At 45.9% G+C, this 14765-nt stretch overlaps 1 protein-coding gene across 1 annotated transcript in view; it reads left to right on the forward strand.

Annotated features, from left to right (window-relative positions):
* HFM1 (helicase for meiosis 1) overlaps positions 1-14765 on the forward strand; it is a 2890879-nt gene that overhangs the window by 1466561 nt on the left and 1409553 nt on the right. The window contains exon 19 of the mRNA XM_086925623.1: positions 1324-1404. Coding sequence (XP_086781749.1) covers positions 1324-1404 — 81 coding nt within the window. The remainder of the gene's footprint in view (positions 1-1323; positions 1405-14765) is intronic.

The raw sequence follows: 14765 nt of genomic DNA on the forward strand, positions 1-14765 counted from the left end.
AACCTCTATTTAAAAAGTGCGGAAAAGCAGACCGCTCATACCCTTCCACTCACTATTGAAGCCCTTCTGAGGATCATTATGAAGAGGCACAGAGTCAGGCTCCTATACTGAAGGAAAAAAATGTATATTCTTTTTCCCCCAAGAAAACTGAGGGTGTTTCAAATTAGTGCTGCTAAGCTGGAGCATTTCAGTAGGTTCTGAATCATTGATATAGTGATCCCTGTGCTCGAGCCCTCCCATATCAAATTCTAGATCCTGACTTGGCTTCCATCTGCTCTGCTTATGGGGAAGTGGAACCTTTCTTGCTCTTTCCTAATACAGCCTCTACTGTAGGGTTTGGAGAATGTTGGAAATGACCATGTCCATAACGACTATCGTTCCGCCTGACAGTGCTGTGCTTTCTATCTTCCGTTACATGAGGAGAATGCTATAAGGAACAGATTCTGCATACTCTGTAACCAGGCAACAAGTCTTGTGTATTGCACTATGGCCACCTTGTTGAGGTCAGGCAAAGTGGGCGTCTAAACTAAATTACGTCTTTTTTTAAAGAAATTCAAAACTGCTGGAGAATTGCTGAGCTCTGCGCAAAATGAGAGCACACCCTCTGCACTCGCCCACAATGGCAGTCTCCCTCAGCAACACTCTCAGCTAAACGGCTGATATGAAAGAGCAGCCAGTGGTGAGATAAACGTATAGCGAGCTAAGCCACTGGACAGGCATGTGATGTGTAGAACAGATCTGCCGCAAGGACTCTGCTCTCTCTAGTTCCAGCACAGCCAAATGAGACTGCAGTGATTATAACAAACAAAAACAAAATTAAAATGTGAACATATGGTTTTGGGTAGAAAAAAAATCTGTTTGAAGACCAACAGGAAACAAAACAGGAAGCGTCGTCAGTTAGTTTCCCCTTTTAACAGAATGAATAAGGAGGGTCAGTTAGATACCAAGATCGATTAACCCGACATAATTGAAAACCTGAGAAAATAAACAGAGAGAGAACGAGAGAGAGAAGAGAATGTGTGTATGAGAAAGGGGAATCCTAGCTATGTGATGGTCAAAACTCCAAATGTAAGAACTTTGACGTGGAAGATAGAGGGAGAGGTGATGTGCCCGTCTCAGACACTACTTCGCAAATGTTAAGCCTTCCTTTTCTACACATGAGCTCAAACAATTCAAAAAATAAATAAATAAATACAAACAGCAGCATTATCGGTAAGTAGTTCTTAAAGATAATGTTCGTGCCACATCTTTATGCTACTTAATATATTCTACTTTGTAATCATAAATATTAAACTTGCATCATTTTTTTCGATATAATTATAGAGCTATGTTTTCAGAATTTGAACGATCTTTCTTCTGAGGGGTTAATCACAATGGATGAAGACATAAACTTCAAGTCAACAGGTAAAATAATTCTTTTTTTCGCAGAGATTGTTGTTTCTGTTGAACTAGTGTATTAAAATATGCCTTGCGTATTTTTGCATGCATCTCAGCTTACTTTTTGATTTGGCTCCTTTACAATACTTCTACTTTGCAAATGTTAGAGGACAGAAAGGGCTGGCAAGAAGGGCCAAGTCAGCCCAACAACAGTAGTATAACAAGCATTTACAATGCAATTTGTCTCGCATTTGTGAGAGTTTAAGCTATTAGTATTGTAAATAGCAATGCCTTTTATTTATATTTTAAAACCTAAAACATAAATAAAAGGCATTGTCATTTACAATGCCAATAGCTCAAACTATTAGATTACAAAATGTAATAATGTAATCCCAATGTTATACTAAGGGAGAGATAGGCCTTGCAGTAGTGAAAAACGTACCAGGCCGAAATTGAAGTTTATAACTGCACACACAGGGTCTGCTGTGACAGGCCAGAGACATGGTGGGCAAATCTCTCAAGAACTGTGTTTAATACTGCTTTTCAACGTCCATCAATGAAACACATCCACATTAGGCAGGAATGACACCTTCAGTGGGCTGAACTCTGGCCACCACCAGCCATGATCTGGTAATACAAGAATGGTGCTTCTTTTCTGTTCCGCTTCATCTGAGCGATTGCATGCACATCAGTCAATTACACCACTGTTTGTAGGTGAGTAACTAAGTACTTGTGCCCTTATGCGCTGAACCTCAAAATGCCATTTCAGGGAGTATGGCCGCTGAGGCATCAGTGCCTTAGATGACTGCATGCACGTTACTCACAGGAGGCTTGAGGTTAGTGCTGTGTGCATGTTATGGCTCGAGGCAGCATTTGTTGGGGCTAAGACAGGCTTATAAACACAAGACAGTTTGAACCGGATCTCACCCCAAAAAACAACAACTGAATGAATGCAAATCTTGCCACAGAGGCCCTCGACCCCTGCTGACCTTTCTAGACGGCCCATTTACAGGAACAAAGGAAAATTGTAAGTACTGGACCTCTGACACAATGACTTGACTTAAGAACACTTCTAGACTGGAAACTAGTCTGCCAGGAAGAAGAACTGCTGTGCTAAATGTCTGCCACTCTGCTAAATTGCTGCACCGGAAGGCTGCTGCCTTGCTGTGCTACCCTGCTGCTTTTTCTGACTGGGTAATCTGGACTAACATCACTTAACCCCAGACTGACTCCAAGGGCTAGCTGGCTAGTCTCCTGATCCGAAGACTAAGAGATATAACAGACTTCAAATCACCTTGCTCTTACACCTAGGACCCTTGGAAGTGAGCCTGAGGTGTTCTACTATAGCACCAATGCATCCTCTCCAGTGAGAGCAGAATCAATGCATCTCTGTAATTGTGAAAGTAGGACAGCGCATCACACTCTGAACCAGCGCATCGCCATCAGAACCACTGCTTTGCTGCCACAACAAAGACACAATCAATACATCCCCTCGACTGTGTGGAGACAACTGGCACATCATCTTCAGAACCGGCGCATTGACATTGCTGCATGGAGAAAATCGCTGCATCATCTCGACTGTGGGATCGTCACTGACGCATCGCTTGGCTGTATCCCACATCTTCGCTGTGGACCAGGGTACTTTTTTTAAGTGGGTCTTGCCGGGTCCCTGCATCCGGCCTGTGCTCCACCGTGGTCGGCCTGATTTTTTGACTTTGTCCTGGTCCAGCATGACCCAATATCCCAAATAGGCGCTTATTGTTTTTAAGCACTATTTTCACATTTAGAACCACATGATGCCGGTCAGGCGAGCATCCGACCGGCATCGTGTTGGAAACAGGACCGCTTGACAAGGAGTCAGGGGTCCTGCTTCCCCAAGTACGATGCAGCCACCCTCATTGTGGTCAGAAAGTGTATTTCTCAGATTGTGGCTTGGTCTGCAGGCCCCAGCACAAGCCACAATAGGAAAAATGCACTTTTTAAACATCCATTTCCTGTGTGGCAGGCACTGCATACGATGTATGGATGCCTAGGGGGGCACCACAAGTGCCCCTCTAGGTACATAGCTGAGGGCCATGGAGGAGAGGGGCCCCAAAAGATCCTTTCCACCAGCCTTTTCATTGCAGAAGAACCAACATGAGACTGCTGTCAGAAAAATGCATCGTTATCCCCACGGTGGTGCCTGAGCAGGTACTGCCTCCATTTTGGTGATTACGGTCCGCCTGCTGCCCTGATGGGCTCCTTGAGGCAGAGAGGTTTCCTCCGGAGGCATCGGGCAGGCTGCCTGTATTATAATATGGTGGTCGGACTAATGTCTCAGATGTCGGGCAGACTGCCACTGATGAGCTGTCGGATGGACTTCCGCTCGACATCGTACTAAGGCCCTCCATCTTCAAAAATGTATATCTCGACTTCTACTTATTTGATTTATTTTTCATTTTGGTCATGTTATATTTATAAAATTGAGTTCTGTTTTTCTAATATGGTATGGGGTCTTTTTGTGGTGTTTCCACTGTGTTACTGTTTGAAGTGTTGCACAAATACTTTACACATTGCCTCTTAAGTTTAACCGCTTTTTGACACCCGGCTCTCCATGGAATTGCAGGTGAATAGGACAGTGGCCACCTGTTGGGGTGTCATCAGGATTCTGAAAAGAATCGCGTACTACCTTTCCCCACAGGCACGAAAACAGGTTGTGATCGCCCTCGTTGGCTCAAGGCTGATTACTGTAATTCACTCTATGCCGGGGCCAACAAGGGCCTTCTTCAACGCCTGCAGGTTGTGCAAAATGCCGCGGCGCGCTTCGTTCTGGCCTTGCCGTGGATGTCCTCTGCGACCTCGGCAAGGAAGAATCTCCATTGGCTGCCTATCCCTTTCAGAGTCTCTTTTAAACTTCTCTGTCTTACTTATAGCGCCCTGAGGGCAGGCCCGACTGATGCCTTGGGTTCCTTGCTCTCTAGGTATGTTCCTACCAGATGTCTTCGCTCGCTAGAGCTTAATCAGCTGGTAGTCCCACGCGCTAGGATGGCAAGATGGGGGAGCAAGGCCTTCTCCATCCTTGCACCTCAACTTTGGAACACTCTTCCCTTGGAGATCAAACTACAGCCCTCACTTGATCTTTTCAAGAAAGCTCTGAAAACTTGGTGTTTTACCAAAGCCTATCAGTGAGCTCGTGTCTCTGTTTGCCTGCAGCTAAGTTTTGAGTTAGGCGCCTTGACGCCCACTGGGCATAGTAGCGCGTAGACAAATCTCATTTCATTCATTTCAACCTGACTGCTCTGTGACAAGCATCTAAAGGGCGAGCATTTTTTATCTAAGGTGTGTTTGTCACTTACCCTGAGTAGGATTATGGTTCCTGCTTGAACAGGGTGCATACTCCTGACAACCAAAACACTATTTCTAATATTGGTGATCAGCGGTAAGGATAGGACTTGTGGTCAAGCAGTGCTATAGAGTAATTTGATGTATACTAGTATTCCACATCTAAAATCACAACGAGTTTTAGGTTCTCTTTTTTCTTTCAGTTCTAAAACTGACTCCTGCTTTACCGTCATCACCTTGGGACTCTTTTTGTTGTGGCACAAGTGACACCTTGTCAGAATGTCCATGGATCTCAACTGCCTAGCATACTACCCTGTGGGGGAACTGAAGGATTTCTACAAGGAGATGGGGTTGAATGTAGGCAGATAAGCTTCCAAGGTGGACCTTAAGATAGCCCTCCTAGCCTTTGCAGAAGTCAAGAGGCTGCAAGCAACAACAGAGAAGGAGAACCATGACCTGCAGGAAGGAAGCCTTACCTCCAGAAGGGGAATTTGGATGCCCAGGGTGGGACAGGGAGCAGTGCATCTTCCATGGACCTGTCACAGATAGAGCTAACGCCATTGAGAGCTACAGCATGGCTGACCTGGGGAAGTTGTACAGGGAGAGAGGATTGAAATCTGTTAGATTTGGGGGTCTCTAATTGGCACAGGTAGGTACTTGTGACAAATAGGGACCCTCTCCTCTCGTCAGGACAAGGGGATTACACACCTAAAATAACCCCTGCTCACCCTCTAGGTTGCGTGGCACGAGCAGTCAAGGCTTATTTCAGAGGCGTTGTAAGTTAAGCAGTTGTGACCACATACAGTAACCCAGTGACAACACTACAAATGGACACCACACAGGTTTTATATCAAAAATAATTAGACTTTATATAGATTTACCACAAGACCATAAACAACAAAAATACACACTATTATTACTGTAAGATGGTAGATGCAAGCTTAGTTCAGTTCAGTTCTTAGATGTGACACTGTGTCAATGTACCTTAAGTTGCGTTGCGCTTCCACGACAAGCAATGTCGCAGCGATGGGAAATGGGGCAAAGTCAGGTGCAAAGAAATAAAGACGCGAAGATCTTCCAGATGTGGCACGCTTCTCAGTGATGTGAAAAGATCTCGGTTCGATGCGTAGACTGCAGCGGCGACACCCTTACGATGCGACGGCAACAGCTCCAGCGGCGACGCTCTTCGCCACGATGCATGAAGCTTCTGCTCGATGCGGCAACTACAGCGTTGACATCCAAGATGCGATGGCAGCAGCTTCGACTGTGGCACGCTTCTCGGAGATGCAAGGTGCTCTTGCTCTATGCGGTGCAATGCGACAGTTCCAGCGGCGACACCCTCCTTCTTTGGAGTTGCGATGGCAGGCACAGCGACGGCGACGCGCTCCAACCTCGTTGCGAGATTCTTCTCCTGATGCGGTGCAGTGTGACAACTACAGCGGCAAAAGAGGTAGAGGTTACGCACTCCGCAGTTGCTAGTGTGAGTTAGGTTGTGGTGTGCACCAGAGATATCACTCCCCGACAAGGTCTGGTAATCAAGAAACAGGCTGCGCCACTTGAGATAAGTGCCGTCTCTCTGAGCACAACCAATCAGACGTGAAGACGTTCTGAAGAATTGTAATCAAACTTTAAAAAATCATGATTTCAATCATAATTTATTCCATGTTTTATCCACAGGAAATTGTTTACATCATTTAGCAGATTGCTAGTTTGAAATCCTTAAACTTCCAAAAGTGTTCAAAAAAATCATTGAGAGTTCACCCAATGCATTTCGGACTATTAAAGTCCTTCGTCAGGGGTAGTCTGAAAATAATATAGAAAAAATAAATGTAGGATCTTGCCAAGTGTCACATTGCACAAACACATATAAAAATTAAGTTGATAAACAACATGCGGCATAGTGATTACTGATTCAACCATAATTATATGTCAAAATAAAAAGAACAGTGGACATAGTGTCCCAAGACGGGTAACATTGAACCAAGTGATCAAACGTAACAGGATATGGAGTGAACAGTCACGAAATAGTCAATAAAGACCGCGGACCAGAATGTGCCATGAGTGTACCATGTTTGCCCAAAGTATTTAAAACGAATATCGAAAAGTTGAAGTTAGTCGGAAATGGTGTAAAAAACAAAAACATAATGAGATAAGTGCCGGAATCGGGGTTACTGAATAAAATAACATGGTGAAGTATACCGGAAGTTGTACCCAGATCAAAGGCACTGCTGAAAGTGAAGAAACAACGTGAGTCAAGGTAAAGAAAGGGGGATATGCCATGCAACAAAGTGCGGTTGGTTAAATAAACATACTAACGAATAGCGGACAACACTTACTTTAGGGCTCAAAACGAACAGCATGTCAACGCCGTTCAGCTATCTAAACACCAATGCGTGTATTCGTGTTGAAGAAATAGTAAAGGTTGAGAACAGACTAGAAGAGTCAACATAGAAAGAGGACGAGTTTGGGGGTGGCCATCTTGTAACGGCGTGTATGAGAAAATTAGAAACGAACGAAAGTGTATGGACCACCAGCCATACCAACGAGCTTGAATTGGAGATAAGTTTATTTAAATTTATGCGTAACCTATGACTCAGACACTACTTTGAAAACCTCCTTCGTTTTGAGCCCTAAAGTAAGTGTTGTCCGCTAGTCGTTAGTATGTTTATTTAACCAACCGCACTTTGTTGCATGGCATATCCCGCTTTCTTTATCTTGACTAAGGTTGTTTCTTCACTTTCGGCATTGCCTTTGATCTGGGTACAACTTCCGGTATACTTCACCATGTTATTTTATTCAGTAACTGTTGGGTTCCACCCAGCCCGTGCACTGCAGGAACGTAGTATGCACCAATCCACTTCCCCTGCCCACTGGCCACTCACAAGACAATAACTATGAGTGTGCCAATGAACCTGAAAAGAGAGAGGTATTTTGAGAAGACACCAAGTCCTCCACCCTTATAGAGCGATAGGACACAGCTCCCTCCTCCACGCTTCTGCACCTATGTAAAACAAAAAGGCACACCCTTCACATTATATGTACCAAACTTCACTACCCCAGAAACAGTAACCATGTCCTGCCACAACAATCACAATGACCTTTACCGGTGGCTAGTGCAGGTTCAGCTTCGTGAAGACACTGGGCAACAGATGTAAAAAAAAAGGCAATCCAAGATAAGTCTCTTGAACTTAGGAAAGAACCAGAAGTTTACTTGTACTGTGTCCTTCGTGAAATCGGGAAATGGTTAGGGGAAAAAGGACATGTGTCTATGGTGGACATGTGCCAGAAAAAACCCCTCCGTCTTATCTATAAACAGCAAAGGGAAAGGGACGGGTAGTATTTCAATCGAAATACCGAGTGATCCAGTATTCGTAAACAAAGCCCTTTCGCGGAATGACCCGAAACGTCACTTCCGCGCACAACGAAGCAAAGAGGCGTTTAGGTGAGAACGCGAAGAAACGAAGCATAACCTCCGAAAACACCATTGCGTCTCCTCCTCACAACCACCTCCGATTTGGGCCAATAAACACCCGAACACCTAAGCCCAATAACAAATACTGGCGGCAAAATACAAGGAACAAGGGAGGAAGGGGAAACAGAAAACGGAATGTGAAAAACTATCTAATTAAGGTGGGGAAAGGAAACAAGTCAGGGGAATCAAAAGGCAGGAAAAAATGTAGTCTCACGAGCCCGTGAGTAATATGAGGGAAAATCCAAAGGCAGCAGGTAACCAGCCAGCAAACAGCAACCAGGAAACCAGGGAACAGGAACCCACACAATGGCAATATCAAGCAAGGAGGTAAAGGTAGGACTAGCCTTTATCCCACTGCCGGCAGGTCATGTGATGTCAGAACATGGTCACTGAGAGAGGACTAGCCCCAGATCCTAACAGTACCCCCCCCCGATGATCCTCCCCACCGGGCGGGGTTTCAAGGGATGTTGTCTATGGAACAATCGAACCAAACGTGGTGCATGCACCCCCCCCAGCTGGCTCCCAAGTCCTATCCTCCGGGTTGTATCCCTTCCAATCTACCAGATAAAAAAGGCGACCCCTGATCCGCTTGGAATCCAGGATAGCCTGAACCTCGAATTCCACCTGTCCATCAACCACCAAAGGTGGTGGAGGAGGCAATACCTGGTCCGAGGGTATGTAAGGTTTCAACAATGACGTGTGAAACACAGGATGAACCCCATAGTCTTGTGGCAACCTGAGCTTCATAGCCACTGGGTTAATCACCTGAGTCACCGGAAAAGGACCCACAAACCGAGGCTGCAACTTGCGTGAACCCTGCAATCTCAGATTGCGAGACGTCAGCCACACTAAATCCCCCACCTTATATGGGGGAGCAGGGACTCGATGTTTATCCGCCTGTACTTTCATAGCAGTCTTAGCGTTCAGTAAGCTTTCCCTGGCCAAACCCCAGATGTCCCTCAGTCGCCCACACACATCATCTATGGCTGGCACGCGCCCCGTAGGTTGAATAGCTACAGCTCTAGGATGGTACCCCAGTGAGCAATAGAAAGGTGTCATACCCAAAGCGGAATGCAGACTGTTATTATAGGCAAACTCCGCTATGGGTAGAGCAGTCACCCAATCACATGACAAAGACGTAATAAGACACCTCAAATATTGGTCCATTGTCTGATTTGTTCGCTCAGTCTGACCATCAGACAGAGGATGGTATGCCGAAGACATTCGTATCTCCGTCTTGAGCACCAAACAAAGCTCAGTCCAAAAATGAGACACGAACTGAGCTCCCCTGTCAGATATTATCACAGCCGGCAAACTATGTAACCGCACAACCGAGGACATGAATACCACAGCCATCTCTTTTGCCGTAGGGATTTTGGCAAGCGGAATAAAATGTGCCATTTTTGTGAATGAATCCACCACCACCACCAAGATGGCAGTGTATCCAGACACAGATGGTAAATCAGTCACAAAATCCATACTTATGGTGTGCCAAGGGGCAGGAGGTACCTCCAAGGGTTGCAGAAGCCCAGAGGGCTTACAGTGCGAGGGCTTGTTGATGGCACATATAGGGCAAGCACACACATATCCCTGAACGTCACTAGCCATGGACTCCCACCAAAACCACCTCATACACAAGTCCTTCGTTTTCCGTATCCCCGGATGTGCCACCAAGGCAGAGGAATGACACCACTCCAAAACCGCTTCCCTCAGTACGGGGGGAATAAACAATCTACTCTCATGGTACAATAAGCCCTCCTTTACTACAACCTGGGGCAACGACAACCAAGGAGCCAGATCCAACTGATTCAGCTGCTCTTTCACCATGCAGGAAAGTCATCCATAGTCAAAGCCCCTATGATCCTTTCTCCCTCAATCATAGACCTGCCTTCACTCATGGAACCTTCTTCCCTAGGATCCACATGAATCCGAGAAAGAGCATCAGATTTGATCTGCTGTGCCGCAGGTCTATATGTAATGATGAAGTCATATTCATTGAAGAATAGGACCCACCCCATCTGACAAGGTGTTAACGCCCTAGCAGTACGAAAAAACACTAGATTTTTGTGGTCAGTGTAGATGGTAATAACATGCCGAGCGCCCCATAAATAGTGGCGCCATTCTTCAAAAGCCAATTTTACAGCCAACAATTCTCTCTCTGCCACAGTGTAGTTACGTTCCGCCGGCAACAGGGTTTTAGAAAAGAAGGAAATGTGGTGCATATGGCCAGTGGCATCATCTAGTTGGGATAACACCCCACCCACCACACACATAGAAGCGTCAGTTTCAACAAAGAACGGCAGGGCAGGATCAGGATGCACCAACACAGGCGCCAACGTAAACTGCTTCAGCAATAATCGAAAAGCGTCCTGAGCCTCACTGGTCCAATCAAAGGGGACACCCTTCCTCAAGAGGCGGGTGCTACTATATCGGAGAAATGTGATATAAACCGCCGATAAAAATTGGCGAAGCCTAGGAGCACCTGAATCTGCTTCACGGTAGTCGGTACAGGCCAGGTCACAATGGCCTGTATCTTTTTTGGGTCCATACGGATGCCTCCCGCCGAGATTATAAACCCCAAGAACTCCACCTCAGGGGTACTGAACTGACACTTCTCCAATTTAGCGTACAGTTGATGTTCCTGCAATTTCTGTAACACTTGTAACACGTGTTCAGTATGTTCCGCCCCGATCTTAGAGTAGACAAGGATATCGTCCAAATAGACGATAACTGTTCGATCTAGATATTCGCTGAGGACCTCGTTGATAAAAAACTGGAATGCCGCTGGCGCATTACATAAGCCAAACGGCATAACAGTGTACTCAAACAGGCCATATGTGATTTTAAAAGCCGTCTTCCACTCATCTCCGGGTCGAACCCGAATGAGATGGTAGGCGCCCTGCAAATCCAATTTGGTAAACACCGTTGCTTTGCGGAGATGGTCCAGTAACACTCAGATGAGTGGAAGAGGGTACCTGTTCTTCACTGTAGCCGTATTCAAGGTTCTATAATCCACACAAGCCCTCAATGTCCGTTCCTTCTTTGGAATGAAAAATATGGCCGATGACACAGGCGAGGAGGAGGGACGGATGAAACCCAACCGTAACATCTCATCGATGTATTCTTTCAGATGTAGTTCTTCGGGATCTGACAATGCGTATATGCGGCTACATGGCAGCGGAACCCCTGGCACCAAATCGATCTTACAATCATAAGACCGATGCGGAGGAAGACCCTGAGCACATCCTTTGTCAAAAACATCCTTAAATGCAGAATACTGTGGCGGGACAGGTCTCACATCAGCCACAGCACAGGACAAAGGGTCTCTAGCCTCATTATAACAGTTTTTTAGGCAATGCACGGAATCTAATGTCACCAGTCTCTGTACCCAGTCAATCTTAGGGTTATGTTTTTGCAACCACGGAACCCCCAACACCAAACCAAAAGAAGGGGCATCAATCAGATCGAAGACTACTACTTCGGAATGCCCATTCTCACACAATAAGCGTATGGGAGCAGTCTGACGAGTGATACAACCAGAGCCTAACTCAGTCCCATCGATAGCTCTCACTGGCTCCGGTTGATCTTTATACTGACAAGGAATAATCAGTTTCCGTGCCATAGAAATATCTATGAAATTTCCAGTAGCACCGGAATCCAGCAACACCGACACAGGGACATGGTTCTGTACCGAAAGTAACAGATGGGCATTGATAACAAAATGTCTAGGGGATTGGTCTAAGGCTCCCAAAACCTCATACTGTGTATTCCGTTCCATCTCTTCACACATATGACTACCCACATGTATACACGCTACCTTTTTGCCATACCCTACGCCTGACGGCTTCACAGGACATTCCCGAGCGAAATGACCTCCCTGTCCACAATATAGACATAGATTTTTCTCTCTCCTCCTCTTTTTCTCTTCCGGGGTCAAAGGTCCCCTCACCCCTCCTATTTCCATGGGTTAGAGCACTGTTTTACTTTCCCCCCACCGGCTTTGCCTCAGCTTTCACACAACCGGACCCGGCCCCCTGTGTTGCAACTGCTCTCTAGCCCTCACCGCCACTAGTTCTTGTTTCAGACCCACATTCTCTTGCTGTAGGTCCTGTACCTGAGCCTGCAGTGTATGTACTGCCCCCATTATGTCCTGCATTGAGGGACCACCCGTGCCCCCACCTAATGGGTTCCCGTCCTCGTCCGGGCAGTGCTAGTTTTCGTGGGCTTGATATTCTGTTGGGTTCCACCCAGCCCGTGCACTGCAGGAACGTAGTATGCACCAATCCACTTCCCCTGCCCACTAGCCACTCACAAGACAATAACTATGAGTGTGCCAATGAACCTGAAAAGAGGGTGGTATTTCAAGGAGACACCAAGTCCTCCACCCTTATAGAACGATAGGACACAGCTCCCTCCTCCACGCTTCTGCACCTATGTAAAACAAAAAGGCACACCCTTCACATTATATGTACCAAACTTCACTACCCCAGAAACAGTAACCATGTCCTGCCACAACAATCACAATGACTCTTACCGTTGGATAGTGCAGGTTCAGCTTCGTGAAGACACTAGGCAACAGATGTAAAAAAAAAGGCAATCCAAGATAAGTCTCTTGAACTTAGGAAAGAACCAGATGTTTACTTGTACTGTGTCCTTCGTGATATCGGGAAATGGTTAGGGGAAAAAGGACATGTGTCTATGGTCGACATGTGCCAGAAAAAACCCCTCCGTCTTATCTATAAACAGCAAAGGGAAAGGGACGGGTAGTATTTCAATCGAAATACCGAGTGATCCAGTATTCGTAAACAAAGCCCTTTCGCAGAATGACCCGAAACGTCAGTTCCGCGCACAACGAAGCAAAGAGGCGTTTAGGTGAGAACGCGAAGAAACGAAGCATAACGCTCCAAAAACACCATTGCGTCTCCTCCTGACAACCACCTCCGATTTGGGCCAATAAACACCAGAAAAACGTAAGTGAACGGGAGCCCCCGAACACCTAAGCCCAATAGCGAATACTGGCGGCGAAATACAAGGAACAAGGGAGGAAGGGGAAACAGAAAACGGGACGTGAAAAACTATCTAACTAAGGCGGGGAAAGGAAACAAGTCAGGGGAATCAAAAGGCAGGAAAAAATGTAGTCTCACGAGCCCGTGAGTAATATGAGGGAAAATCCAAAGGCAGCAGGTAACCAGCCAGCAAACAGCAACCAGGAAACCAGGGAACAGGAACCCACACAATGGCAATATCAAGCAAGGAGGTAAAGGTAGGACTAGCCTTTATCCCACTGCCGGCAGGTCATGTGATGTCAGAACATGGTCACTGAGAGAGGACTAGCCCCAGATCCTAACAGTAACCACGATTCCGGCACTTATCTCATTATGTTTCTGTTTTTTACACCATTTCCGACTAACTTCGACTTTTCAATATTCGTTTTAAATACTTTGGGCAAACAAGGTACACTCATGGCACATTCTTGTCCGTGGTCTCTATTGACTATTTCGTGACTGTCTACTCCATATCCTGTTACGTTTGATCACTTGGTTCAATGTTACCCGTCTTGGGACACTAGCGGCCACATGCATCAAAGTCCGGTTTTGCGATTCCTTATTTGCGATTTTTAGGGAATCGCAAATAAGGATTCTCAAAACGGGATGCATGATCAAAATCGCATAATATTTGCGATTCGGTAAAAATCGCAATTTTTACCGAATCGCAAATATTATGCGAATTCTAATTTGCGATTTCGCAATTCCCATTGATTCCTATGGGCCAAAAGGCCCATAGGACTCAATGGGAAGGCATTGACATTTTGCGAATTTCAATTAGCGATTCGCAAAATCTTAATGCATTCCATGGGTGCAGGGGGGGGTCCAAAGGACGCCCCCATGCACACCTGAAATGTATTTTGAAGTGCATGTTTCACACACACATGTCCTAAGGACATGTGTGTCTGTAACATGACAGTGCTTTAAAATGCCATTTTGAGCATTTTAATACATTTTCGCAAATTACCACGAGGTTCAACCTTGTGGTAATTTGCACCCCCTAATTGCGAATTCGCAATTTTAAGTAATCATACGTTGCTTTTAAGGAATCGCAAATTTGCGATTCCTTAAAAGCAATCGCATTTTAGAATTCGCTAAAAATAGCGATTTTTCAGAATGTAATCTGCACCACAGGAAGAATCTAAAAAGGACTACTCCATCCATTCTAGAAAATGCAGAACTCTTCTTATACTTGACCGCAGAATCATGGCCCCAAGAGGGCAATGGCCCTGAGAAGGATGAGGAGAAGGAGAAAGATGGCTGGGCCAAGGAAATAGAATAGAAAAGAGATCCTACAGAGAGGGAGTCCCCTTCTGGATCCTATTCAGGAAGCAGTGTCTCCTCCCAAACCCAGTTTCCTGAAGAGTTAATTGACAGACAGGCTGAGAGGAACCTGAGGCTGCACCTGGCCCAGCTGGCTGCAGAGGAGAGAAAAGCTGAGGCTGAGAGAGGCTTGGAAGAGAAAACGATCTTGCTGACTCATGAACTGAGTCTCATAGATCTGGGCAGCAGTATCCAATGCAAAAGGAAGAGTCCACATAGCATTGAGT

Source organism: Lissotriton vulgaris, chromosome 1_1 (genome assembly GCF_964263255.1).
Source record: "Lissotriton vulgaris chromosome 1_1, aLisVul1.2, whole genome shotgun sequence".
In the NCBI taxonomy this organism is placed as follows: domain Eukaryota; kingdom Metazoa; phylum Chordata; class Amphibia; order Caudata; family Salamandridae; genus Lissotriton; species Lissotriton vulgaris.